This window comes from Coregonus lavaretus (genome assembly GCF_964263955.1).
Source record: "Coregonus lavaretus genome assembly, chromosome: 18".
NCBI lineage: Eukaryota > Metazoa > Chordata > Actinopteri > Salmoniformes > Salmonidae > Coregonus > Coregonus lavaretus.
Genome location: NC_140005.1, coordinates 5,745,797 through 5,773,664, shown reverse-complemented (window position 1 = coordinate 5,773,664; position 27,868 = coordinate 5,745,797). Strand labels below are relative to the sequence as shown.

The following is a 27,868-nucleotide window of genomic DNA, read 5'->3' as shown; positions in this document are numbered from 1 at the left end:
ACGGTTTGCGAAAAAGAGGAAAACTATACAGCCATTTTAGATTGTGGTGAACTGGGTGAGCTCTGAATGGTCTCTTTGCAGCGTCCCCCTTCTTTAGAATCAACGGCTGCGTCCAAACTGGGTCACTTTCCTCGATAGGTCATCTAGTGGAAATAACAGTCAAGGAAATGATTTTGTCTTCTTCAATACATACACTGAAGTGTAATAGGGAAGTGTAAAAGTTCAAAGTAGAGCGATATCCACTCGGGCCATATGTACAACATTGCAGCTGGTGGTAGTGGCTTTGTGAAAAGCCCTGTATAAATGCCACCCTGACCCATTATAACGGTGAGGTAAAAGGATATGTTTGTTGGTCAGCTGCTGTATGGTGGTCTGCATCTTCATCTGGAAGGCAATCTGAGCCTCACACATGCAGGCGTCTTCACTCAGCTCATTCCCACTCATCTCGTTCGCATCCTCTGAAAGAGGAACTTGACATTAAGTTACTGCAGTTACCAATAAACAACTTTATCAGTTTAGCTCTTCCTGAATTATTTTGGTCATCTAAATACGATAGGCTGATCAGTATTGTGCACAGGAGGTTGGTGGCGCCTTAATTGAGTAGGATGGGCTCATGGTAATGGCTGGAACGGAATAGGTGGAATGGTATCAAATACATCAAAGACATGGTTTGATGCCATTCCATTCACTCCGTTCCAGCCATTATTATGAGCCGTTCTCCCCTCAGCAGCCCCCTGTGTTACACAGTAGCTAGAAACGTAAAGTGTAACTTCTTCCACACCTAAGAATCTATTAAAACATCTTTTCCATAGTGGTTACAAGGAAACTAACTGTGTAGTTACAAATTGCACAACGCTATCAAATATTACAATTCGCTGGTACTATGAGGTATTGGAGCAACTTAATGTAAAGTGTGACAGCTAGTTTACTTCATGTAAAGTCAATACAGACAATGCATACAGTCAAGTGGCATCAAGAAGTTAGTCAAAGATCAGGTGAAGCTTTTTTAGATCATTGACGGGAAGTCAGTGGTAAGTCAATTGGGTTTTGCAAAAGGTTAACAATCACTTCAAAGCTTTAACCAAGGCAGTAGACCAGCCATTCATTCAAGCTTTAACCAAGGCAGTAGACCAGCCATTCATTCAAGCTTTAACCAAGGCAGTAGACCAGCCATTCATTCAAGCTTTAACCAAGGCAGTAGACCAGCCATTCATTCAAGCTTTAACCAAGGCAGTAAACCAGCCATTCATTCAAGCTTTAACCACGGCAGTAGACCAGCCATTCATTCAATATTTAACCAAGGCAGTAGACCAGCCATTCATTCAAGCACTTGTTCATCATAAAACAAACCCATCAGGTAGTAGTTAATATACTTTGATTTTTCAAGGTCTCCCGTAGATGTGAAACAAACCATAGGTGACCGCATGCAATTTTAAATACCCAGGCATCAGTCCAACAAACGCATGAGACCAAACACAAGTCAGACGGCCAGGCCCCTTTGGGTTCCCCTAGCAGCTCATGCTGCGCCTCCCCGTGCTCATCCATTTCCTTCTTCCTTATTGTGGCAGAACTTGCTCTTTAAGGTGTGAGCTATGGAGTCCACGGTGCTAAAGTCGGCTGAGTGAAAGTAATGCTGGCTGTGGTGCTCAGAGGATATCTCCAGGAGCTCGCTCTCCTCCGTTTCACCCACCGCGAACGTCTCAACACCTGAGGAAAGAGAGAAGGACGACAGGACAGGACAAGGTTCACCTCTTTTGACCAACTCAAAACTATATACATGGGATTGGACGTTTAAGTATTACACAGCTATGGTAAGAGGAAACGTGCATTCATATAATGAACTCGAAATATTTACTGGATGTACAACAGAAAACTGTGAGTAATTTTAGAGTTTGGAGTCATCATCTTACAACTTCAGACATGTTCAACTTAATAGAATGGTGTTACATTATACACTGTTTAAGAAAAAGGGCTCTCACCCTGCTCTTTGAGGTTCCTGGCGTGCTCCGAGATGTCGTCTTGCAACTGTCCGTCCGTCAGCACGATGGCCACCCGGTACACTTTGGCCTGGTGCCCTCTCCCTGGGTGAAGCTCCTGTCCAGCAGATGGACCAGGGCCAGACTGGTCATGGAGCCCATGTACTGAACACCTCTCACCGCCTTCTTCAAAGCCTTGGTGGTCCGGTGCTAGTTTAAGGTGAACTCGGTCCGGACTCGGCTGGAGTACTGGATCAGGCCAACCTGTACAGTGCCAGCGTTGACTCTTCACCAGCTCAAAGTTGTCCAGGCGGACACTCTTATAGCCATCAATGGCCAAGACAGGTCGAGAGCTCCAGCCCTGCAGCCCAGGCTACTCTGCAGCTCCACGGGTGTGAATGCTAAATAAGCCACGCCAACGCATCACAACAAACTCACCATGTATTAGCCGTATAAGGTGAAAGGGGGGGGACAGCAATGTTAGCTAGCGTAAACGCATTGGATAGTGGCATGCACAGTGCTTGACTTCGGCAGGAACACACAGGGACTGAGTTCCGGGCACCTTACATTTTCTACAGCATGAGTTCCTGCACCTCTTGTAGTAATATCGGCTTAAAAAATATTGCGGAGTTCCGACACCTAAATGTAACAGTACCAGCACCCAGAATGAGTGTGGCACCTAGTTCAGTCCACTTCAAGCACTGGGCATGCATACCATAACTGCAGCATTTAGGATGTCTAGCCTATGAATTCTGGAATAAAGGTGCACCAACCGTTCAAACCTGGTCCATTTTGGTTTTGGTTTTGGTTTTGCAAAGAACCTGCTGCTAAGTGTAAACACAAGACAAAATCTTTCACATTAATATTGAACCTTTGCCCCTAAATACAAGGCTTGTTTCGTTACCCTCTCCTTTCTGTATTACACAATAAATATAGTAAAAATGTCCCCTACACACAAAAACATTCCGGCAACACTTTATTTGAAGGGTACCTACATAAGGACTCCATAATACATTCATAACTCATACATAACATAACACATTCATAAGCAGTACATGAGCATTTCATAATTACTTATGTCAACAATCGTTGAAAACGTTCCTGTAACATAAAAATCAACCTGTGGTTGTTGGCATTATAATTTATTAAATGCTTGCTTATATATGGGTTATTCATGGGTTATGAATGTGTTATGAAGTCCTTATGTAGGTACCTATCGAACAAAGTGCTATCCACATTCCCGATAGAGGCTTGTGGTCCTTACGTGAGCATGTTTTCTTGTCTGCATTCAGTGTATAGCCTTCTCGACACTTGCAGGTGTACGAGTTGTTGTTGTTGACACATATGTGGTCGCAGTCGTGTCCCAGGGCACAGGCGTCCACACCTGTAAACAAACATCCTCACAGCTGATTGGTTTAGTCTGACAACATCATCACCTTGAACAGAATTAATCAGGTTTGGAATAATTCAGGTAAATTATTAATTACTTTCTAATTGGTCAATTGAGGGTTATCATACGGAATCGAATCATAAATCGCTGTTTCGCATTAACTGTTAAAATAATTATTACTATTAATCAATCTTTTTTGGGTACAGGTGCACAACACCAGTCCTCGAGGGCCTCGTCTGCTGGTTACCATTCCTGATTTTTAAACAACAGCTAGTTTAGACCTGTGAAACCAACAGCTAGTTTAGACCTGGGGATCCAACAACTAGTTTAGACCTGGGAAACCAACAGCTAGTTTAGACCTGGAAAACCAACAGCTAGTTTAGACCTGGGAAACCAACAACTAGTTTAGACCTGGGAAACCAACAACTAGTTTAGACCTGTGAAACCAACAGCTAGTTTAGACCTGGGAAACCAACAACTAGTTTAGACCTGGAAAACCAACAACTAGTTTAGACCTGGGAAACCAACAACTAGTTTAGACCTGGGAAACCAACAGCTAGTTTAGACCTGGGAAACCAACAACTAGTTTAGACCTGGGAAACCAACAGCTAGTTTAGACCTGGGAAGCCAACAACTAGTTTAGACCTGGGAAACCAACAGCTAGTTTAGACCTGGGAAACCAACAGCTAGTTTAGACCTGGGAAACCAACAACTAGTTTAGACCTGGGAAACCAACAACTAGTTTAGACCTGGGAAACCAACAGCTAGTTTAGAACTGGGAAACCAACAACTAGTTTAGACCTGGGAAACCAACAACTAGTTTAGACCTGGGAAACCAACAACTAGTTTAGACCTGGGAAACCAACAGCTAGTTTAGAACTGGGAAACCAACAACTAGTTTAGACCTGGGAAACCAACAGCTAGTTTAGACCTGGGAAACCAACAACTAGTTTAGACCTGGGAAACCAACAGCTAGTTTAGACCTGGGAAACCAACAACTAGTTTAGACCTGGGAAACCAACAGCTAGTTTAGACCTGGAATTGTGCACTGCCCCTAAGGAATTGTGCACTGCTATTATAGGAAGACTTGCAAACATGACCTATCCCTCAGCTAAGCAATGGCCTCCTTCTCTTACCACAAAGGGTTTCTCTGAACTTGGACGTGAGCTTCTCGATGACGCCGTAGGTCTCCACGTAGAACACGTGTTCGTCCAGTGGCAGACTGGCCATGAGACGCAGGGACTTCATGTCCGCCCTGTCCACCCCCACTGCGTAGATCTCGATGCCTGCAGCCCTCGCCGTCGCGGCAACAACCTCCACCGTGTCCTGGGGCCGCCCGTCCGTCACAATGATGGCCACCTTGGCGATGTTCTTGTTGGTTAGCCGGGCGCCCGACTCCTCGGTGAAGGTCTCCTCCATGGCTGTCTTGATGGCTAGCCCCGTCATGGTGCCAGCCGCTAAGGATTCGATGCGGGCCAGCGCTGCCTTCAGGCCCGGCTTGTCGAAGTGCGTCTTGAGCAGGAACTCAATCTTCACCGTGCTAGCGTAGTTCACAACGGCCACACGTGTGGCGTCCGCGCCAACCTCGAGGGTGTCGACCATGTCAGCCAAGAAGATTTTGACCTTTTCAAATTCTTGGGGACGCACGCTACGGGAGCTGTCGATGATGAACACCAGATCTAGGGGGCGGCTTTTGCAGTGGGTTTCTGCGAGGGAAAAGATGTGGCATAGGTTTTTACCACAGAGGGTGAAATGGTTTACTCTACACACTTTGACAGGGAACTGCTAGCCAGAGTTCCTCTGTCAGATACACTGAGTGTACAAAACATTAGGAACACCTTCATAATATTGAGTTGCACCCCCTTTTGCCCTCAGAACAACCTCAATACATCGGAGCATGGACTGTACAAGGTGTCGAAAGCATTCCACAGGGATGCTGGCCCATGTTGACTCCAATGCTTCCCACAGTTGTGTCAAGTTGGCTGGATATCCTTTGGGTGGTGGACCATTCTTGATACACACGTGAAACTGTTGAGCGTGAAAAACCCAGCAGCGTTGCAGTTCTTGACACACTCAAACCAGTGCGCCTGGCACCAACTACCATACCCTGTTCCAAGGCACTTAAATATTTTGTCTTGCCCATTCACCCTCTCAATGGCACACATACACAATCCATCTCAAGGCTTTAAAATCCTTCTTTAACCTGTCTCCTCCCCTTCTGATTGAAGTGGATTTAACAAGTGACATCAATAAGGGATAATAGCTTTCACCTGAATTCACCTGGTCAGTGTATTTCATGGAAAGAGCAGGTGTTCCTAATGTTTTGTACATTCAGTGTATATCAAACACATTCAGGTTTCACATTCAGGCCTGGAGTTGCTGAAGTTTTAAGCAAGTCACCTTTACATGTTTTACAAGTACATTTACTAAGTGCTACTATTCTAAAAGGATTGGATGGGAGCGTTTGTTTTTAAGCGGGCAATCGTGCACGCTTCATTACACACAGCAATGATATGCTACAAACAAAGCAGAACAAATGAAAGTCTAAAGGAGTCTGAAGTAATAAAGGAGTCTGAAGTGGATGAATACAAAACTTCTAAAATCAGGAATGGATATGAGGTAAAGCAAAGCCTAGTGAGAGGAGTTTCTGAACTTCTCTGAGGCAAATAAACATTGTAACTTAGCAACAGGGAAAGTCAGGTCAATTCAACCAAACCAATTTTAAATTTTAAACAAAATAGAATGCCCACGTTTAGCCTTCTTCTCTCAAGATTCCCCTGCAGAGGACAAAATAAAAACAACCCAATAGTGACTTTTATCACAGCACCTGCTCAATCATATGACAAGATAAGAGATTTAAAAAATAATAATAACACCAACAGAAGAGGCTGGCTGTTAGCCTTAAGCATCAGTAAGAGGCTGGCTGTTAGCCTTAAGCATCAGTAAGAGGCTGGCTGTTAGCCTTAAGCATCAGTAAGAGACTGGCTGTTAGACTTAAGCATCTGTAAGAGGCTGGCTGTTAGCCTTAAGCATCAGTAAGAGGCTGGCTGTTAGCCTTAAGCATCAGTAAGAGACTGGCTGTTAGCCTTAAGCATCAGTAAGAGGCTGGCTGTTAGCCTTAAGCATCAGTAAGAGGCTGGCTGTTAGCCTTAAGCATCAGTAAGAGTGTCCTCTGTAGCTCAGCTGGTAGAGCACGGCGCTTGTAACGCCAAGGTAGTGGGTTCGATCCCCGGGACCACCCATACACAAAAAAATTTATGCACGCATGACTGTAAGTCGCTTTGGATAAAAGCGTCTGCTAAATGGCATATTATTATTATTATTATTAAGAGGCTGGCTGTTAGCCTTAAGCATCAGTAAGAGAATGGCTGTTAGCCTTAAGCATCTGTAAGAGGCTGGCTGTTAGCCTTAAGCATCAGTAAGAGGCTGGCTGTTAGCCTTAAGCATCTGTAAGAGGCTGGCTCTTAGCCTTAAGCATCAGTAAGAGACTGGCTGTTAGCATTAAGCATCAGTAAGAGGCTGGCTGTTAGCCTTAAGCATCAGTAAGAGGCTGGCTCTTAGCCTTAAGCATCAGTAAGAGGCTGGCTGTTAGCCTTAAGCATCAGTAAGAGGCTGGCTGTTAGCCTTAAGCATCAGTAAGAGGCTGGCTGTTAGACTTAAGCATCAGGAAGATGCTGGCTGTTAGCCTTAAGCATCATCCGGGGGAAGATGCTGGCTGTTAGACTTAAGCATCGGGAAGATGCTGGCTGTTAGCGTTAAGCATCATCGGGGGAAGATGCTGGCTGTTAGACTTAAGCATCAGTAAGAGGCTGGCTGTTAGACTTAAGCATCAGTAAGAGGCTGGCTGTTCGCCTTAAGCATCAGTAAGATGCTGGCTGTTAGACTTTAGCATCAGTAAGAGGCTGGCTGTTAGACTTAAGCATCTGTAAGAGGCTGGCTGTTCGCCTTAAGCATCAGTAAGAGGCTGGCTGTTAGCAATTGAGTACAGATGAAAAAAACCTAGATGAAAAATACAATTTCTACAGTAGTAACCGACCTACCAAGTTGACATACAGTATAATGTTTCTTATTTCTCACAATGTAAAGGGTTCTGAACTTTTACATATAATAGCCGGAATGTTTAATTTAGCCCAAAGGACTGAGTCACCTACACATTGACAGTCCTTCCTTTGGTGTGCTATTTGTGAAACATTTTCCTACTAATGAATTTCTAAATGTCTGTTATTGTCTGGCAAGATAACAATGTATATTTACAGTATCAAATCATCTACCTAAGTATTTATGCTGTAATGCCCGACGACTGGCCAATACACGAGATTTGATTAAATTCGGAACTTTTATGCACATCATAAATGGACGTCAATATCAAATTATTTCAAATTTAAATATACTATAATCTCAAATATAATGAAATATAAACAGCAATAACTTAGCAGTCTGCACCGACTATTCCAAATATCCGCTACCGCTGTCTGCACACCATGGACAGCAAGCAAAGGCCTCTCTACAGAATAATGGACATGGCACGAAAATTAACCAACCTCCCAAATCAATAGTTCTTTGATTCTGAGAAAACTGAGCTGGTTGCTGCACATTCCCAATATGTTGCTGTCCTTGCTGAACACTCTGAAATGGTTGTTGCTGTTGGATGCTCCGCTGAAACGTTTGCGGTGGCACGTTAGGGCTGTCTGCGTGATGCTGCCGAGGATGGTATCCTCCATAAAGTCGGTATGTTGCTTGGACTTCCAGGGTAAGGAAGGAAATGCAACAGACGAGTCCTCCGATTAACGATCTCATCCTGTGGCAGGCAGTTGGTTCTTTTAATAGGTCCCTATCAAGAGGCAATTCATAATACTAAACGACGAATACAATAATTTGCTCTCTGGGGCCATATTTAAGCATCACCGGCCAACACACGTGGGAGAAAGTTGTCCAATCGAAAATGAGACCTAGGAAGAAAGGATCACAAGTTCGGTGTTGGTTCGGGGCGGGTGTGTGACCCGCGGTAGCTTTACGCACACTAGGCTAGGCAAACGATGTGACGAGGTTGGAGATGCAATTTTGTTTTCCATTGTTCATGCAAAGTGCGGCGCCAAGCGTCACATGCAAGCTTATTCGTGAGATCAGTTTTATTCTGAATTTGATATGCACACATTATTTTTATTAGAACAAATAAAACTAAAACACATCTAGTATAGCTACAATTGATGTATAATAATATTCGTTTTGTTTCGTTTATTAGTTTATTGTTCTTTCAGCTTCATTACAGGTTATTAAAACAAACAGTTGTCCTTAAAAACTGAAATACTTTGCCGTTACAATAAAAAACATAAATGTTGAATAAATAAGACATTTTTAAAACGCTATAAATGTATTTGCTGACATTTTTCGATTATTAATGATATTAATGAATAGTATTCGTGAAAATCATGAACAAACTTGTTCACAAAAATAGAAGCCACTGGAATTTGGTTAAATTGGTTAAAAATAAAGAGTAAAATCAGTAGCTGGACGTAACAAATGTATTCTGGCCAAAACTGTACCTCTGAAATGGTTGGGCTCATATTAAAACAACTGTATAATTTTAATTTGTTTATGGAAAATCCTAAACCAAATAGTTATTTAAGCCGAAAGCAAGACGGCAGATGTGTGCAGTGGTGAGGATCTTAGGGAGGACAAAGTTACAAGGCTGCTCTTGAATTATTATTGAAATGTAGTGTGCTTTCTGGCACTGTCATAGCATCATTCGCTGGCTGGCTAGCTGGCTGCAACTTGGTCTCAGAGCATTTCGTATCATTATTTGGGTAAATCTGAGACACTCCATTTAGATTGATATGTTATGTTTCATGGTATGTATTAATTTGTGGTTGTCCATCACCAATTTCGTATGATATGTTACTAATTACGATTTGTCTTATATGTTACGAATTTGCAAAATGTACAATATGTTACGAAATGTAGCTAGGTGGCTAATGTTAGCTAGCTGGCTTAGGGTTAGTGGTCAGGGTTACGGGTTAGGGTTAAGATTAGGTTAGCTAAAAGGGTTAGGGTTAAGGTTAGGGTTCAGCTAACATGCTAAGTAGTTGCAAAGTAGCTAAAAAGTAGTAAGTAGTTGAAAAGTTGCTAATTAGCTAAAATGCTAAAGTTGTCCATGATGAGATTTGAACTCACAACCTTTGGGTTTTTAGACATTCACATTATACACCTACCCATCCACCCCAACCAATCACTCTCCTTTCATTTTTGCCTTAAGTAACCATCTGTCTTATGTAACCATACCAAACATAACATATCATACTAATTTGAGTGTCCCAGATTTACATTTTCTATGTTACGTCAAGCCTATGAGACCAGGCTGCCCAAGTGGTTGCATTTGAACCCTGCAGGTCTGATCAGTGTTCATGCAGGGAGGAAGTGTATCAGTGGTGACACAATGTGGACCAACTGGTTCCTACACCTCCACTCTAACACAGTGGGCCGAAAAAGGAAGAAGGTGGGCAGAGCCAAGCACAAGGCAGCCAGATCCTATTGGCCTGTTTCAGCATGTATTTGCATATTTCCCTTATGGAACGGCTACTCTCTGAAGTTAACTCAGATTATCCTTTTTAACAATGTAACTGTTTAGAAAGGTTGGCAATGAGTCAAGTGTACCAAACTTGGTGTACTCAGTTGGAAACAGATGGAGGATGGAGACAGGATGGAGACAGGGTGGAGACAGGGTGGAGACAGGATGGAGACAGGGTGGAGACAGGGTGGAGACAGGATGGAGACAGGGTGGAGAGCAGAGCTCAACACAGAGGGGACAAATAGATCACAACTGTAAAACCGTTTGTGTGAGTGTGCCGGCGTGCGCGTGTGAGAGTTGCCTCTGTGTGCGTGTGAGAGTTGCCTCTGTGTGTGTGTTTAACACCAGAGAAATACAGTATGTCCATGTGCTGTATTTACATAGAATGCTTTAGTTAGAAAGGGAATTAAGAGGTCAGATGTACTGTACTTGAGTTAAGGTTAGACTGACAACCTGACAGGGTTGGGTTGTAACATCTATTCTATTTTTATTTTATTTATTTTACCTTTATTTAAACTAGTCTTAACTGACTTGCCTAGTTAAATAAAGGTTAAATAAATTACAATTACAATAAATTAGACTACAGTAATATAGGAGGAGACACCAGACTACAGTAATATTGGAGGAGAAATCAGAATACAATAATACAGGAGCAGAAATCAGACTACAGTAATATAGAAGGAGACACCAGACTACAGTAATACAGGAGGAGACACCAGACTACAGTAATACAGGAGGAGACACCAGACTACAGTAATACAGGAGGAGACACCAGACTACAGTAATACAGGAGGAGAAATCAGAATACAGTAATACAGGAGGAGACACCAGACTACAGTAATACAGGAGGAGACACCAGACTACAGTAATACAGGAGGAGACACCAGACTACAGTAATACAGGAGGAGACACCAGACTACAGTAATACAGGAGGAGAAATCAGAATACAGTAATACAGGAGGAGACACCAGACTACAGTAATACAGGAGGAGAAATCAGAATACAGTAATACAGGAGGAGACACCAGACTACAGTAATACAGGAGGAGACACCAGACTACAGTAATACAGGAGGAGAAATCAGACTACAGTAATATACAGGGTTGTAACATCTATTCTATGGAGACATACAATCTCATTGGACAATGTTTCCTTCAGATAGTAAAGCTCTTATAGAAAAGTCTTAATGTGTCAGTAACTGTTTGAAAGGAATACATTTGAGAGAAAAAAACAAGTTTAGAGTGAAGCTGGCTAATCTGACATTTACACAACAATAGCACACCAGAAGGGATGTTCATACTTTTACAGTTGATTACTTTTACAGTTGATTTTTTTCACTTCTTTTACTTTCTTCTGCATGTTTCTTCTGTGCAGGCTACTAAAATGAGAGAGAGGAGGGGACAACTGCCTCTAAAAGGGGAGAGAGGAGGGGACTACTGCCTCTAAAATGAGAGAGAGGAGGGGACTGCTGCCTCTAAAAGGGGAGAGAGGAGGGGACTACTGCCTCTAAAATGAGAGAGAGGAGGGGACTGCTGACTCTAAAAGGGGAGAGAGGAGGGGACTACTGCCTCTAAAATGAGAGCGAGGAGGGGACTACTGCCTCTAAAATGAGAGAGGGGAGGGGACTACTGCCTCTAAAACGAGAGCGTGGAGGAGACTACTGCCTCTAAAATGAGAGAGAGGAGGGGACTGCTGCCTCTAAAATGAGAGAGAGGAGGGGACTACTGCCTCTAAAATGAGAGAGAGGAGGGGACTACTGCATCTAAAATGAGAGAGAGGAGGGGACTACTGCCTCTAAAAGGGGAGAGAGGATGGGACTACTGCCTCTAAAATGAGAGAGAGGAGGGGACTGCTGCCTCTAAAAGGGGAGAGAGGAGGGGACTACTGCCTCTAAAATGAGAGAGAGGAGGGGACTACTGCCTCTAAAATGAGAGCGAGGAGGGGACTACTGCCTCTAAAATGAGAGAGAGGAGGGGACTGCTGCCTCTAAAAGGAGAGAGAGGAGGGGACTACTGCCTCTAAAATGAGAGAGAGGAGGGGACTGCTGCCTCTAAAAGGGGAGAGAGGAGGGGACTACTGCCTCTAAAATGAGAGAGAGGAGGGGACTGCTGCCTCTAAAAGGGGAGAGAGGATGGGACTACTGCCTCTAAAATGAGAGAGAGGAGGGGACTGCTGACTCTAAAATAAGAGAGAGGAGGGGACTACTGCCTCTAAAATGAGAGCGAGGAGGGGACTGCTGACTCTAAAAGGGGAGAGAGGATGGGACTACTGCCTCTAAAATGAGAGAGAGGAGGGGACTGCTGCCTCTAAAAGGGGAGAGAGGAGGGGACTACTGCCTCTAAAATGAGAGAGGAGGGGACTACTGCCTCTAAAATGAGAGAGAGGAGGGGACTACTGCCTCTAAAATGAGAGAGAGGAGGGGACTGCTGACTCTAAAAGGGAAGAGAGGAGGGGACTACTGCCTCTAAAATGAGAGCGAGGAGGGGACTACTGCCTCTAAAATGAGAGAGAGGAGGGGACTGCTGCCTCTAAACGGGGAGAGAGGAGGGGACTACTGCCTCTAAAATGAGAGAGAGGAGGGGACTACTGCCTCTAAAACGAGAGCGTGGAGGGGACTACTGCCTCTAAAATGAGAGAGAGGAGGGGACTGCTGCCTCTAAAATGAGAGAGAGGAGGGGACTACTGCCTCTAAAATGAGAGAGAGGAGGGGACTACTGCCTCTAAAATGAGAGAGAGGAGGGGACTACTGCCTCTAAAAGGGGAGAGAGGATGGGACTACTGCCTCTAAAAGGGGAGAGAGGAGGGCACTACTGCCTCTAAAATGAGAGAGAGGAGGGGACTACTGCCTCTAAAATGAGAGCGAGGAGGGGACTACTGCCTCTAAAATGAGAGAGAGGAGGGGACTGCTGCCTCTAAAAGGGGAGAGAGGAGGGGACTACTGCCTCTAAAATGAGAGAGAGGAGGGGACTGCTGCCTCTAAAAGGGGAGAGAGGAGGGGACTACTGCCTCTAAAATGAGAGAGAGGAGGGGACTGCTGCCTCTAAAAGGGGAGAGAGGATGGGACTACTGCCTCTAAAATGAGAGAGAGGAGGGGACTGCTGACTCTAAAAGGGGAGAGAGGATGGGACTACTGCCTCTAAAATGAGAGAGAGGAGGGGACTGCTGACTCTAAAATGAGAGCGAGGATGGGACTACTGCCTCTAAAAGGGGAGAGAGGATGGGACTACTGCCTCTAAAATGAGAGAGAGGAGGGGACTACTGCCTCTAAAATGAAATGTATCCACATAAAGTGCTCAGCCAATTTTACTCAAAGGGTAACAAATCATTGATCAAAGGTGTTTTGGTGTTGTGTTGAAGCAAAATCCATCAGGAGAGACCCGATTCCCCTGTACCCAGCCGTGTATCCATGAAGAGTGAACAGTCTATGGGGAAACCAATAAACGTCAGTGTTGGAGACTTCTCTGCTAAACAAGGGTAAGACCTGAAGGGGTCAGGGTCTCTTGGTGTTGATAATATGTATAATAACCACAGGAGGCTACTTAGGGATGGACAGCCCATAATAATGTTACTATGAGCCCGTCCTCCCCAATTAAGGTACCACCGGGCCGCCTGTGGTATTGACTTGTATAATCTATAGCTATATATTACTGATGTAACTGATGTTGCATGGTAAGAACTTTGTCTTATTTCAAATGATGGATATCAGAATTAAATGATATCAGAATTAAAACTGAAAGAGTGACTTGACAGGATCAGACTCAAGAGCCCATACTCCCCTGTACCCAGCTGGCTGTCCATGAAGAGTGAACAGTCTATGGGAAAAGCAATAAACCTCAGAGAGGGAGACTTCTCTACTAAACAGGGGTAAGAATTATTGTGTCATTGTTCTGGGGGGAAGCTGGTTGGTCAGTTGTAGTCAACTTCTTTTTCTTACAGAGAACAACAGGAGAGATCAGAACCAGATATTTCCAGTGGTCAGTCTTCCCAGAGTCATACAACAGACCTGGACTCAATATACGGTGAGCTGTCTTAGATAAAACTATGAAATAGAATTTAACGGAAATCTTTAGTCTGAATTCCCAATGTGTTTCCCTAAATGTAAAAACTGCTGAAAATAAGCCTGAATATCATTTTAAATACATGTCTTCTTTTGTATTGGTTTGTTTCAGTTGCTTGTGCAGAATGAATTACTCCTAAATGTTTTTAAAAAATAACTCTCCTCTGGACAACTTCCCGACCTGCAGCAGCCAATCAGATCCCTTCTGAGTATTTGGACCAGGTGACAGAGGTACGAAGGTTCAACGACCCACAGAGAGAGGAGTACTTCAAGAATAGAATCAGTGATGAGAACCTGGCCAGCAGAATCATCACCCACGTTAAGTCATCAAGGAGCCTCTACATCATGTGCCACATACCAGTGTTCAGTTGGATTACGGCCACTGTTCTAGAGAGACTGTTGTGTCAGGCAGAGAGTGGAGAGATGCCCAAGAATCAGACTCAAATGTACACACACTTCCTGGTATTTCAGACCAAACAGAGGAGTCCAAAGTATCTTGGAGATAGAGACCCACACTGGGATAAAGAGAGCATTCTGGGAAAACTTGCTTTCCAACAGCTACAGAAAGGCAAGCTGATCTTCTATGAGGAAGACCTAAGGGAGTGTGGCATTGATGTGAGAGAAGCGTCAGTGTACTCAGGAGTGTGCACACAGATCTTCAGAGAGGAGTGTGGGCTACACCAGGAGAATGTGTTCAGCTTTGTTCATCTGAGCATCCAGGAGTTTCTTGCTGCTGTATATGTGTTTGTCACATTCATCAACAACAATGAGAATCTAATGGCCAAACCGCGATCAACTTTCAGAAACCCTTTTGTGCTGTCCAGAGACAAGCCTGAAGTCAGTTTCTTACAAGAGTACAGTAGATCAGACCTTACAGAGTGAGAATGGACACCTGGACCTGTTCCTCCGCTTCCTTCTGGGCCTCTCACTGGAGTCCAATCAGTTTCTCGTTCAAGGCCTACTGACACAGACAGGAAGCAGCTCACAGACCAATGAGAAAAGGAGATCAGGGAGAATCTTTCTCCAAAGAGGTGTATCAATCTGTTTCACTGTCTGAGTGAGCTGAACAACCATTCTCTAGCGGAGGAGATACCAAGCTGCCTGAGCTCAGGAAGTCTCTCAGACGCCAAACTGTCACCTGCACTTTGGTCAGCTCTGGTCTTTGTGTTGCTGACGTCAGAGGAGGAGTTGGAATGAGTTTGACCTGAAGAAATATTCCAGATCAGAGGAGGGTCTTCTGAGGCTGCTGCTAGTGGTCAAAGCCTCCAGAACAGCTCTGTGAGTAATGGCAATAGACATCAGATTGGATATAGATAACTAAAATACATTTTAGTTGTTATACAACAATTTAGTGCACATTAAATTATATTACAGAAAGGATTTTTGACAAATGTACGGTCAGTTAAATATGACACATATTGCGTATCTTGATTGCCTAGGTCTCTTCATGATCTTTCCTTCTTCCTTCAGGCTGAATGGATGTAACCTCACAGAGAGATGCTGCGAAGCGATGGCTTCAGCTCTCAGCTCAAACCACTCACACCCGAGAGAGCTGGACCTGAGTGACGACAAGCTGCGGGATTCAGGAGGGAAGCTGCTCTCTGCTGGACTGGAGAGTCCACACTGTAAACTGGAGAGAACTGAGGTCAGTTACTTTATGGGTCTAGGAGATAACTGAGAAGGATCTTGTTTGAGGTGTATCAATGGAGCTGTACTACATGTGAATAATATCATCTCTAGCACTACTCCTGTGGTTTCCAGCTGGTAAATGACGATGCATCACTTTGTAGAAATGAAAGCAGTACATTTATACAACTGTAGAATATTCAGAGACTGAATACCAGATAAAGTAAAACTATTTCCACAGGTTGTCATTCTGTGGCGTCACAGAGGAAGGCTGTGCTGCTTTGGCTTCAGCTCTGAGGTCAAACCCCTCCCACCTGAGAGAGCTGGATCCTGAGCTACAATCACCCAGGAGACTCAGGAGTGAAGCTATTCTCTGCTGGGCTGGAGGATCCCACATATAAACTCTAAACAGTCAAGTAATATAATACAACATTCATTCTGTATCATGATGTCCTTGTCTGCCTTATCTGGTGCCTGTGATCTCACACTGGACCCAAACACAGCATATAGATAACCTTTCTCTGTGTGAGGGAAACTGGAAGATGACAGTGGGGAGAGTGGAGCAGCTGTATCCTGATCACCCAGAGAGATTTAAGGACAAGCCTCAGGTGCTGTGTAGAGAGGGTCTGATTGGGCGCTGTTACTGGGAGGTAGAGTGGAGTGATAAAGGCCTGTTATAGGAGTGATATAAAAAAGGAATCAGCAGGAGAGGAGGGTGTCCTGACAGTCGTCTTGGACTCAATAACAACTCCTGGAGTCTGGAGTGCTACAGTAGCAGTTACAGTGCAAGGCACAATAATGAGAGAACTGCCATACCTGTCCCCTCCTCCTCCTCCCCCTCCAACAGAGTAGGAGTGTATCTGGACTGGCCATCAGGCACTCTGTCCTTCTATAGCATCTCCTCTCACACGTTGACCCACCTGCACACATTCCACTCTACATTCACTTAGCCCCTCTACCCAGAGTGTTGGGTGGACTCTTCAGTGACCCTGTGTCAGGTAGATACCAAAGACTTAAAAAAACAACTAACAGGGTCATGATGTGGGTTTCCACTGTAAGAAATCCACCAGTCAGTTAGAGGAGTAGTGGTGTGTTTTAATGTGTTCTAATGGACCTACAGACAGTTAGATTAGTAGTAGTGGCGTGTTTTAATGTGTTCTGTTGGACCTACAGACAGTTAGATTAGTAGTAGTGGTGTGTTTTAATGTGTTCTGTTGGACCTACAGATAGTTAGATTAGAAGTAGTGGTGTGTTTTAATGTGTTCTGTTGGACCTACAGACAGTTAAATTAGAAGTAGTGGTGTGTTTTAATGTGTTCTGTTGGACCTACAGACAGTTAGATTAGAAGTAGTGGTGTGTTTTAATGTGTTCTGTTTGACCTCCAGGCAGTTGGATGAGTAGTGGTGCGTTTTAATGTGTTCTGTTGGACCTCCAGGCAGTTGGATGAGTAGTGGTGTGTTTAAATGTGTTCTGTTGGACCTCCAGGCACTTGGATGAGCAGTGGTGTGTTTGAATGTGTTCTGTTGGACCTCCCGGCAGTTGAATGAGCAATGGTGTGTTTTTATGTGTTCTGTTGGACATCCAGGCAGTTGGATGAACAATGGTGTGTTTTTTTGTGTTCTGTTGGACCTCCAGGCAGTTGGATGAGCAATGGTGTGTTTTAATGTGTTCTGTTGGACCTCCAGGCAGTTGGATGAGCAATGGTGTGTTTTAATGTGTTCTGTTGGACCTCCAGGCAGTTAGAGGAGTAGTGGTGTGTTATAATGTGTTCTGTTAGACTTCCAGGCAGTTAGATGAGCAATGGTGTGTTTTAATGTGTTCTGTTGGACCTACAGACAGTTAGATTAGTAGTAGTGTGTTTTAATGTGTTCTGTTGGACCTCCAGGCAGTTAGATGAGCAATGGTGTGTTTTAATGTGTTCTGTTGGACCTACAGGCAGTTAGATTAGTAGTGGTGTGTTTTAATGTGTTCTGTTGGACCTCCAGGCAGTTAGATTAGTAGTGGTGTGTTTTAATGTGTTCTGTTGGACCTCCAGGCAGTTAGAGGAGTAGTGGTGTGTTTTAATGTGTTCTGTTGGACCTACAGACAGTTAGATTAGTAGTAGTGGTGTGTTTTAATGTGTTCTGTTGGACCTCCAGGCAGTTAGATTAGTAGTGGTGTGTTTTAATGTGTTCTGTTGGACCTCCAGGCAGTTAGAGGAGTAGTGGTGTGTTTTAATGTGTGCTGTTGAACGCACAGATGTTCACTCTCCTCTATGTAATGTCAGTCTCACTCTAACCACTAGAGTGCAGCAGAGCCTGTCAAATGTTAGCCTCTAACGTTTACAGGACCATATCAATGCAGGTTTAAACACAGTCAGTGGGGTGGTTCCTTACCCGTTACAGTTCTATCCTGAACCCTGTTTAGTTGAGGGCAGGTGGATTATTTACACACTGTGAAGTTTGTGGGGGGAAATTCTCAATGTAAATGTGACCTGCTAATAACATGTACATGGGGCAGCGCACAATTGGCCCAGCGTCGTCCAGGGTAGGGGAGGGAATGGCCGGCAGGGATGTAGCTCAGTTGGTAGAGCATGGCGTTTGCAACGGCAGGGTTGTGGGTTCGATTCCCACGGGGGGCCAGTATGAAAAAAATAAAAAAAATAATGTATGCACTCACTAACTGTAAGTCGCTCTGGATAAGAGTGTCCACTAAATGACGTAAACGTAAATGTACATGAAATGTGAATGGATAATCAAATATAACTGTACTTTGAGTATGATCTCACTCTCACGCACGCACACACACACACACACACACACACACACACAAATATAAATGTATTGTAATTCATGGACCCGTAAAGAGAACAGAAATGTATCAGAGGTTCTCCCCTCTATCCAGGCTCTGTCGTAGCCGGCCGTGACCGGGAGACCCATGGGGCGGCGCACAATTGGCCCAGTGTCGTCCAGGGTAGGGGAGGGAATGGCCAGCAGGGATGTAGCTCAGTTGGTAGAGCATGGCGTTTGCAACGCCAGGGTTGTGGGTTCGATTCCCACGGGGGGCCAGTATGAAAAAAAATAAAAAATAAAAATAAAAAAAATAAGGTATGGATAAGAGTGTCTGCTAAATGACTAAAATGGAAATGTAATAAAAAGGTTAGTTACCTTAGCTGGAAAGGGCACTGGGTACTGCTCTGGAATCATGCCTTAATATGAAATCACTGTCAACTCTCAGGTTTGGGAATTTCACTGACGTTGATCCAGAACAGCATTACTGTCAAATGAGGTGGAGGAGAACATGCAGTCAGACTAGCCAATCAGGTTCAAGAAGAAAGAAGAATGTTGGGGAATATGTTGGGTTGTCATGAATGGCAATCTCAATTTGATATGCATTACATTTTTTCTTAGAACAAGTCCAGAACACAGCTTATACACAACTACATTTGATGTATATTATTCAGTGGCGATTTTTGCATGTACATTTTGGTGGGGCAAACGCAAATTTCTTTGGGGGGATGCATGCCAGCAAAGCCACAACACAACACAACACTAAAGAATACTTTAATTGTGCTAATAACGGTGACAAACGGTGCCCACAAACTGTTCGGGCCTACATAAAGCTGTCCCAACAGCAGTCCCAACAGCTTAAAACTGCTACACACCTGGCTATCAGCAGAGCCATGTCTGGCAGCGAAACAGTTCATTCAGCCTCATTTACTGGCTTTTTTTGTTGTTGTTGTAATTCTAGCCCCTTTTTCTCCCCAATTTCGTGATATCCAATCACGATCTTCGTCTCATCGCTGCAACTCCCCAATGGGCTCGGGAGAGGCAAAGGTCAAGTCATGCATCCTCCGAAACATGATCCGCCAAGCCTACCTGAGCCACTGAAGGTAAAGCTAGTAGACGGGCAACAACTATTGACATCTCTGAAAACCTCTCCCCAATGACCACTTTAACATGTGGTTTGGGTACAGTAGGCTTTACCCCCTGCCCCTAGATGTCCTCCATCAGGCTCAGTGTTGCTTTGACGGTATTTGATACATCCCCACAGGTGTCGTGTATTTCGTGTCCGACACTCACATTGGGCAACATCTGAGACCTGTTTATCTTTTGGATGGCTTAAATTCATCACTTGCGATCGGAGGAACATCTGGACGTCATAACTACAAAAAAGTATACAGTAAAAACAGTGCAAGATGACTTTGAAAAGGTAAAAGAGGAGACTTGACTTGCAGGATCCGGTCAAAGTAAATGTTTTAATTCAGAGCTTTGGGGTACAATGGTCATGTGAAAGGCCAACAGCACCAGAGAGTGTAAATAGCGTATAACTCAGCTATCTCGCTGTGACTGTGGCTGTTGGAGCTGCTGGCATGGACATGGACCAATGCCTGGAAACACGAAACACTTGGTCTGTAAACACAAAGAGAGAGGAGAGACAGTACCTCGGCTACCACAGGCCACCTGAGTAGCTGACAGCTGGTCTGTCTGTGACCAATCCTTTGTCCGGCCTGGTTGGAGATGGTTACGCTAAGGGAGATGTGCAGTACCTCAAGACACAGGAGTAGTTGTCATTCTTACACGCCATCACACCATAACAGAACTGGCGTTGCGCTGTTATTCAGTCTTCCTGCCTCTGCAAAGCAGTAGATAACTCTCTTGGTTGACTCCCCCCTTGGTACTCTCCTCCCTTTTGGCTGAAAGGAAACAACAGAATTTGTATGTGTGCTCATGGTTAAAAGGTTAGTTGACCTTTAAAAGGTTAGTTGACCTTAATTACAAAATGACCTATTGGTTTCCTTACCCTGTAAGCAGTCTATAGACAAGGTATGACAGCAATTCATGCTTTGGTTTAGTTTCCCTGGCATTGTTTCCACATGCTAACGTTTTAGCATTTGTGGCACAAATCCCATTTCGAAAATCATGTCAGCAGACAAACATTTTTAGCTTTTAAATTAGTGTAACAAGTTATTAGCCTTGCTTACTTATTATTAGAATTATATATTTTAAAAGATTTTACCCATAATTTGTTTAGAAATGTACACTTTTTGCCCAGTTACATATTCCTTCCCCCCCCTTAGTCATTGGACTCTTTCCCATTTACATATATTTCCCTATTACAAATGTTGGTCCATTATAAATGCCAAATGACCACCAATATCTCTTCAGTAGTAGGGACGTCAAACATTCAGGCTGCTGCACAGTCCCCATGGAAGCTCTTCAGAGCACCCAGTTAAATTGTGTTTAGGAGTACTTTTTTTTTTTAGCTCTTTTCATGGTTAAAGTAGTAAGAAATAGATGTCATTGTTGATTTTTTTTGGGATTGTGCTTAATTTACTGTAATCATAAATATAAATATTGAATTATTTTGACATTGGGAATTATTTTATTTTAAATCTCAAGGACAGAGGAGGACATGACTTTAAAATCGCAAAGATATTAACATTTTAAATATGTTCAAAAGACATTGGCAGCGGTTCTAGCGTTAAACAACTGCAGTCATGGTTGCCAATTGGTTGTCAACAGCCTTTTGGCTATTGTAGTCTTTCGGCTTTAGAAAAAACAGGAATCTCTAAAGTTGTCCGAAGTGAGCCATGCTACATGCAAGGGAGGGGCAACTGTGCCAGCGCCTGACCTAGAACGAACCCGGAAAAGAGATCACGAACCCGTGATCTCACCGCATTTGACCACTTCCTTTTTTTGCAGTTTGACAGGAGACCAGACTTCTAGGAAGCCAGTTTAATCAAAGATTGTCTATTAAATTGACAAGATAGTCAAGTGACCGCTCTAACTATGGAAATACATGTCCTCATAGATGGAAGGCCGGCAGGAGAAGGCGAGATCAGGTGGGACGATTCTAGCCAATGAGAGGGCACATATGCATGTGAACATCAGGCCATAGAGATAGATAGACATAATATGACATTTGAAATGTCTTTATTCTTTTGGAACTTTTGTGAGTGTAATGTTTACTGTTCATTTTTTTATTGTTTATTTCACTTTTGTTTATTATCTATTTCACTTCCTTTGGCAATGTAAACATATGTTTCCCATGCCAATAAAGCCCCTTAAATTGAAAATTGAATTGATAGAGGACTCATCTTTGTATCTGTGCTATTATAGCATCTGTGACAGCATGGGCAGCGCCATTGAGGTTATCTCCATTTTAAAGTAGTAAATGTTGTTCTTCTTCATTGGCTGATCTCTCCCAACTCATAGGAATCCACACCCAGTTGACTACTTTTAAATGGTGGAAGCACTCAATGGAAATGTCCATGCTAAAACGGGTTATATCCATGACGAGTCCTCTATCTATCTCTATGATAACAGGCACAAGATATAAATGCATTTTTTTTTTTATTGCCAAAATGCGACGTGCCTCTACTTATATCAGTGTATTCGTAACAACCTAACCATTACAAAACTTATATTCGATAAAATAAGACTAATGTAGCAAATTAGCAACAACAACAACAAAAAAAATATATATATAAAATTCACCACTCTCATTGGCCTCAATACAAAACTTCCTCACTTCGTGGGATCATTTTTGTGGACAGATTTTGGGCAAAGTGAAACCTCTCGCTTTGTCTCTTCCCCTCTGGTTTAAAGTTACCTAAAAAGCAGACCGGCATTTTCTGTGGGCAGAGTGAAACCTCTCGCTTTGCCTCTTACCCTCTGGTTTAAAGCTACCTAATAAGCAGACCGGCATTTTCTGTGTGGGAAAAGACCAGTTAGGAGCAGTGAGTTTACCATGTCAAATGCAATGGGGTGGTTCTAAAACCAACAGTAAATACACCAAACCTGTAAGTCTGTTTTTATTCACATTTTTACAGTCCCATTGTACTAGTTTATTTGATTTGATTATTGATGTTCCTGATTGTTTTTGTGGTTGCTGTGGTGTATCTGTTCTTAGTAATGAGGGGAATCCAGTGTGAGGAATATGTGAACCCTGGGTTTATTTACATTCTGTCCCGCTCTCTTACATCCTGTGTAAAACACAGCAAGAGATGGCGCAGGAGAAGATGGCTGCCGTTTTACCAATTGTACTATTATGTGTGTTTTTTCGCGTTATTTGTAATTTATTCTGTACGTAATGTTTCTGCCACCGTCTCTTATGACCAAAAAGAGCTTCTGGATATCAGGACAGCGATTACTCACAGAGGTCTTCCGGGAACTTGTTTGTCCTGTTTCCTTTTACTTCACCCGAGGAGCCAGATGGAGATCAACAGAAAAGGGGGATGTGGGCATAGATATCCACTGTAAGTTGCTAAGTTACTGTAAGTGTTTGTTTGTTTGGGGGGTGGGGGGTTACGAAAAATACCATATCACTTACTCTGCTCTACTGCTTGTTAAGGTGAAGAGGCGACTCCGGGATGCTGACCTTCGAGGCAGAGTTGCAAAGAAAAAGCCAAATCTCAGGCTGCCCATCTTAATCTTTTATTTTTATTGTCCAGTCTGAGATATGGCTTTTTCTTTGCAACTCTGCCTCGAAGGTCAGCATCCCGGAGTCGCCTCTTCACCGTTGACATTGAGACTGGTATTTTGCGCGTACTATTAAATGAAGCTGCCAGTTGAGGACCTTTGAGGAGTCGGTTTCTCAAACTAGACAGAAACTGCACATGCCCTTTTCATTATAGCACTCATTATTATTATTATTTATTCATAAAAATAGATTAACAAAAAATGCATGTTGCATACCGAAATGTAAAACTAAATTACACTTCAAAATCACATTGTCAGACCTCCGATGTACAAAACTCTCAGGTCTCAAAACGTGCAGGTTGGCATTTATTGTCATGAGGCAGCACTGCACTAGCTGGCACATAAACATCTGATTTTAAACCTTACCCTACTCTTAACCCTAACCTTAACCACACTGCTAATCCTAATGCTTAACCCTAACTTTAAATTAAGACCAAAAAGCGTATTTTTGTTTTCATAAATATTTACGATGTTGCCAATTTTGACTTTGCAGCTGGCCCATTTAGTGGGAATCGCTCAGTTCTGCCTCCAGGGCAAGATTCATGACAATAAATATCAACCACAACATTGCAGAATGTGATTTTGGAGTGTAATGTCCCTTTTAACTTGAAGTGTCATTCCTTAAATTGCAATTTGACATAGCGCAAAACAGAATCCAGATGGGAAATGACTCCATAGTTTCATTTTGATATGGAATGAGCCTAGTGTCTTTGTGTTTATCAGGGTCCATCAGGAGAGACCCGGCTCACCTGTACCCAGCTGTGTATCTATGAAGAGTGAACAGTCTATATATATATGCCAATAAACTTCAGTGGTGGAGACTTTACCCATGAACAAAGGTACAGTAAAACAATATATCTATATATGACTATATACAGCGCATTCGGAAAGTATTCAGACGCCTTGACTTTTTCCACATTTTGTTAAGTTACAGCCGTATTCTAAAATGGATTACATTTTTAAAAATCCACATCAATCTACACACAATAACCCATAATGACAAAGCGCAAAAGGTTTTTAGAAATGTTTGCAAATGTATAAAATATAAAAACCTGAAATACCTTATATACATAAGTATTCAGACCCTTTGCTATGACACTCGAAATTGAGCTCAGGTGCATCCTGTTTCCATTGATCATCTTTGAGATGTTTCTACAAATTGATTGGAGTCCACCTGTGGTAAATTCAATTGATTGGACATGATTTGGAAAGGCACACACCTGTCTAAGTTCCCACAGTTGACAGTGCATGTCAGAGCAAAAACCAAGCCATGAGGTCAGAGGAATTGTCCGTAGAGCACCGAGACAGGATTGTGTCGAGGCACAGATCTGGGGAAGGGTACCAAAACATTTCTGTAGCGTTGCAGGTCCCCAAGAACACAGTGGCCTCCATCATTCTTAAATGGAAAAAGTTTGGAACCACCAAGACTCTTCCTAGAGCTGGCCGCCAGGCCAAACTGCGCAATCGGGGGAGAAGGGCCTTGGTCAGGGAGGTGGCCAAGAACTCAATGGTCACTCAGACAGAGCTCCAGAGTTCCTCTGTGTAGATGGGAGAACTTTCCAGAAGGACTACCATCTCTGCAGCACTCCACCAATCAGGCCTTTATGGTAGAGTAGCCAGACGGAAGCCACTCCTCAGTAAAAGGCACATGACAGCCCGCTTGGAGTTTGCCAAAAGGCACCTAAAGGACTCTGACCATGAGAAACAAGATTCTCTGGTCTGATGAAACCAAGATTGAACTCTTTGGCCTGAATGCCAAGCGTCACATCTGGAGGAAACCTGCCACCATCCCTACGGTGAAGCATGGTGGTGGCAACATCATGCTGTGGGGATGTTTTTCAGCGGCAGGGACTGGGAGACTAGTCAGGATCGAGGGGAAAGATGAACGGACCAAAGTACAGAGAGATCCTTGATTAAAACCTGCTCCAGAGTGCTCAGGACCTCAGACTGGGGCGAAGGTTCACCTTCCAACAGGACAACGACCCTAAGCACACAGCCAAGACAATGCAGGAGTGGGTTCAGGATAAGTCTCTGAATGTCCTTGAGTGGCCCAACCAGAGCCCGGACTTAAACCCGATCGAACATCTCTGGAGAGACCTGAAAATAGCTTTAAGTACGATCCCACCAGTAACTTGTTTGTCAATTTCCTTTTACTTCACCCGAGGAGCCAGATGGAGATCAACAGAAAAGGGGGATGTGGGCATAGATATCCACTGTAAGTTGCTACGTTACTGTAAGTGTTTGTTGGGGTGGGGTGGGGGGGGGGGGGGGGATTTGTATTATATTCACTCGCAAAATCAACAAATACAATCTTGGCCAGAGTTTTGGCATGTCAAGATTACGAAAAATACCATATCACTGGCCTTTTTTTTATTTTAAGGAATGGATCATGAATTGTCTACCCATATCTGATATTCATTTCAAGTAGCGTGCAGACAAAATATCAGTCTGATTCATTAAAGATGCACTATGCAGAAATCGCTCCGCCATTTCCTTTTTGCTAAAATTGTAATAGTTCGCTTAATTTCAGTTTGTGACAAAACAAGCAAGTATAGTGTTGAGAATCATTGAACCATCTAAACCGCTGTGAAATGTATTTTCCATAACCAAAAATATTATATTTTTGCTGTTTGAAGCCGGTGTAAGATGCAAAAAACGAAAGTTAACATTTACATTTTAGTCATTTAGCAGACGCTCTTATCCAGAGCGACTTACAGTTAGTGAGTGCATACATTTTTTATTTTTATTTTTTCATACTGGCGGGAAGGATAAAAATAGCGCACATAAATGATCTACCGCTTCTTAGACTTGCTTTCAATGATAATGATAGATCTACTGTATAACTAAAATGTCTGTGAATTTGGTCGGGTCGCCCAAAAAGTTACACAAAGTTACAAGTTACATATTGCAGCTGTTAACAGTGAACTCATAGGGCCAGATCAGCGAAATACGAAACTGTGATAAATCAGACTTTTTACAAACAGTTTTTTTCTGTGCTCAAATCCATTCTTGTTTCTACACTACCGTTCAAAAGTTTGGGGTCACTTAGAAATATCCTTGTTTTCGAAAGAAAAGCTTTTTTTTTGTAGATTAAAATAACATCAAATTGATCAGAAATACAGTGTAGACATTGTTAGTGTTGTAAATGGCTATTGTAGATGTTAAATGGAATATCTACATAGGCATACAGAGGCCCATTATCAGCAACCATTAGTCCTGTGTTCCAATGGCACGTTGTGTTTGCTAATCCAAGTTTATCATTTTAAAAGGCTAATTGATCATTAGAAAACCTTTTTGCAATTATGTTAGCACAGCTGAAAACTGTTGTGCTGATTAAAGAAGCAATAAAACTGGCCTTCTTGAGACTAGTTGAGTATCTGGAGCATCAGGGTTCGATTACAGGTTCAAAATGGCCAGAAACAAATAACTTTATTCTGAAACTCGTCAGTCTATTCTTGTTCTGAGAAATGAAGGCTATTCCTTGTGAGAAATTGCCAAGAAACTGAAGATCTTGTACAACGCTGTGTACTACTCCCTTCACAGAACAGCGCAAACTGTCTCTAACCAGAATAGAAAGAGGAGTGGGAGTGTCTGGTTTGAGAAACAGGCGCCTCACAAGTCCTCAACTGGCAGCTTCATTAAATAGTACCCGCAAAACACCAGTCTCAACGTCAACAGTGAAGAGGCGACTCTGGGATGCTGACCTTCGAGGCAGAGTTGCAAAGAAAAAGCCATATCTCAGGCTGCCCATCTTAATCTTTTCTTTTTATTGTCCAGTCTGAGATATGGCTTTTTCTTTGCAACTCTGCCTCGAAGGTCAGCATCCCGGAGTCGCCTCTTCACTGTTGACGTTGAGACTGGTGTTTTGCGGGTACTATTTAATGAAGCTGCCACTGCACATGCCCTTTTCATTATAGCACTCATTATTATTATTTATTCATTAAAATAGATTAACAAAAAATACATGTTGCGTACCGAAATGTAAAACTAAATTACACTTCAAAATCACATTGTCAGACCTCCGATGTACAAAACTCTCAGGTCTCAAAACGTGCAGGTTGGCATTTATTGTCATGAGGCAGCTCTGCACTAGCTGGCACATAAACATCTGATTTTAAACCTTACCCTACTCTTAACCCTAACCTTAACCACACTGCTAATCCTAATGCTTAACCCTAACTTTAAATTAAGACCAAAAAGCGTATTTTTGTTTTCATAAATATTTACGATGTTGCCAATTTTGACTTTGCAGCTGGCCCATTTAGTGGGAATCGCTCAGTTCTGCCTCCAGGGCAAGATTCATGACAATAAATATCAACCACAACATTGCAGAATGTGATTTTGGAGTGTAATGTCCCTTTTAACTTGAAGTGTCATTCCTTAAATTGCAATTTGACATAGCACAAAACAGAATCCAGATGGGAAATGACTCCATAGTTTCATTTTGATATGGAATGAGCCTAGTGTCTTTGTGTTTATCAGGGTCCATCAGGAGAGACCCGGCTCACCTGTACCCAGCTGTGTATCTATGAAGAGTGAACAGTCTATATATATGCCAATAAACTTCAGTGGTGGAGACTTTACCCATGAACAAAGGTACAGTAAAACAATATATCTATATATGACTATATATAGTGCATTTGGAAAGTATTCAGACCCCTTGACTTTTTCCACATTTTGTTAAGTTACAGCCTTATTCTAAAATGGATTACATTTTTAAAAATCCCCATCAATCTACACACAATAACCCATAATGACAAAGCACAAAAGGTTTTTAGAAATGTTTGCAAAT

General features: G+C 43.0%; 2 protein-coding genes across 2 annotated transcripts in view; one reads left to right on the top strand and one right to left on the bottom strand.

The window, feature by feature from the left end:
* Positions 1 to 99: 99 nt before the first annotated feature.
* LOC311145300 (matrilin-3-like) lies at positions 100 to 8,163 on the bottom strand (the record flags this gene model as incomplete). Its single annotated transcript, XM_084181534.1, has 5 exons — positions 100 to 143; positions 327 to 458; positions 3,241 to 3,360; positions 4,503 to 5,072; positions 7,908 to 8,163. 5 exons carry the CDS (start codon positions 8,161 to 8,163, stop codon positions 100 to 102), a joined length of 1,122 nt encoding a protein of 373 aa, XP_084037660.1.
* A 17,083-nt stretch (positions 8,164 to 25,246) lies between these two features.
* LOC311145958 (NACHT, LRR and PYD domains-containing protein 12-like) overlaps positions 25,247 to 27,868 on the top strand; it is a 42,999-nt gene continuing 40,377 nt past the window's right edge. Inside the window, exons 1-2 of the mRNA XM_084182361.1 lie at positions 25,247 to 25,291; positions 27,559 to 27,672. Coding sequence (XP_084038487.1) covers positions 25,248 to 25,291; positions 27,559 to 27,672 — 158 coding nt within the window. The 5' untranslated portion in view covers position 25,247. The remainder of the gene's footprint in view (positions 25,292 to 27,558; positions 27,673 to 27,868) is intronic.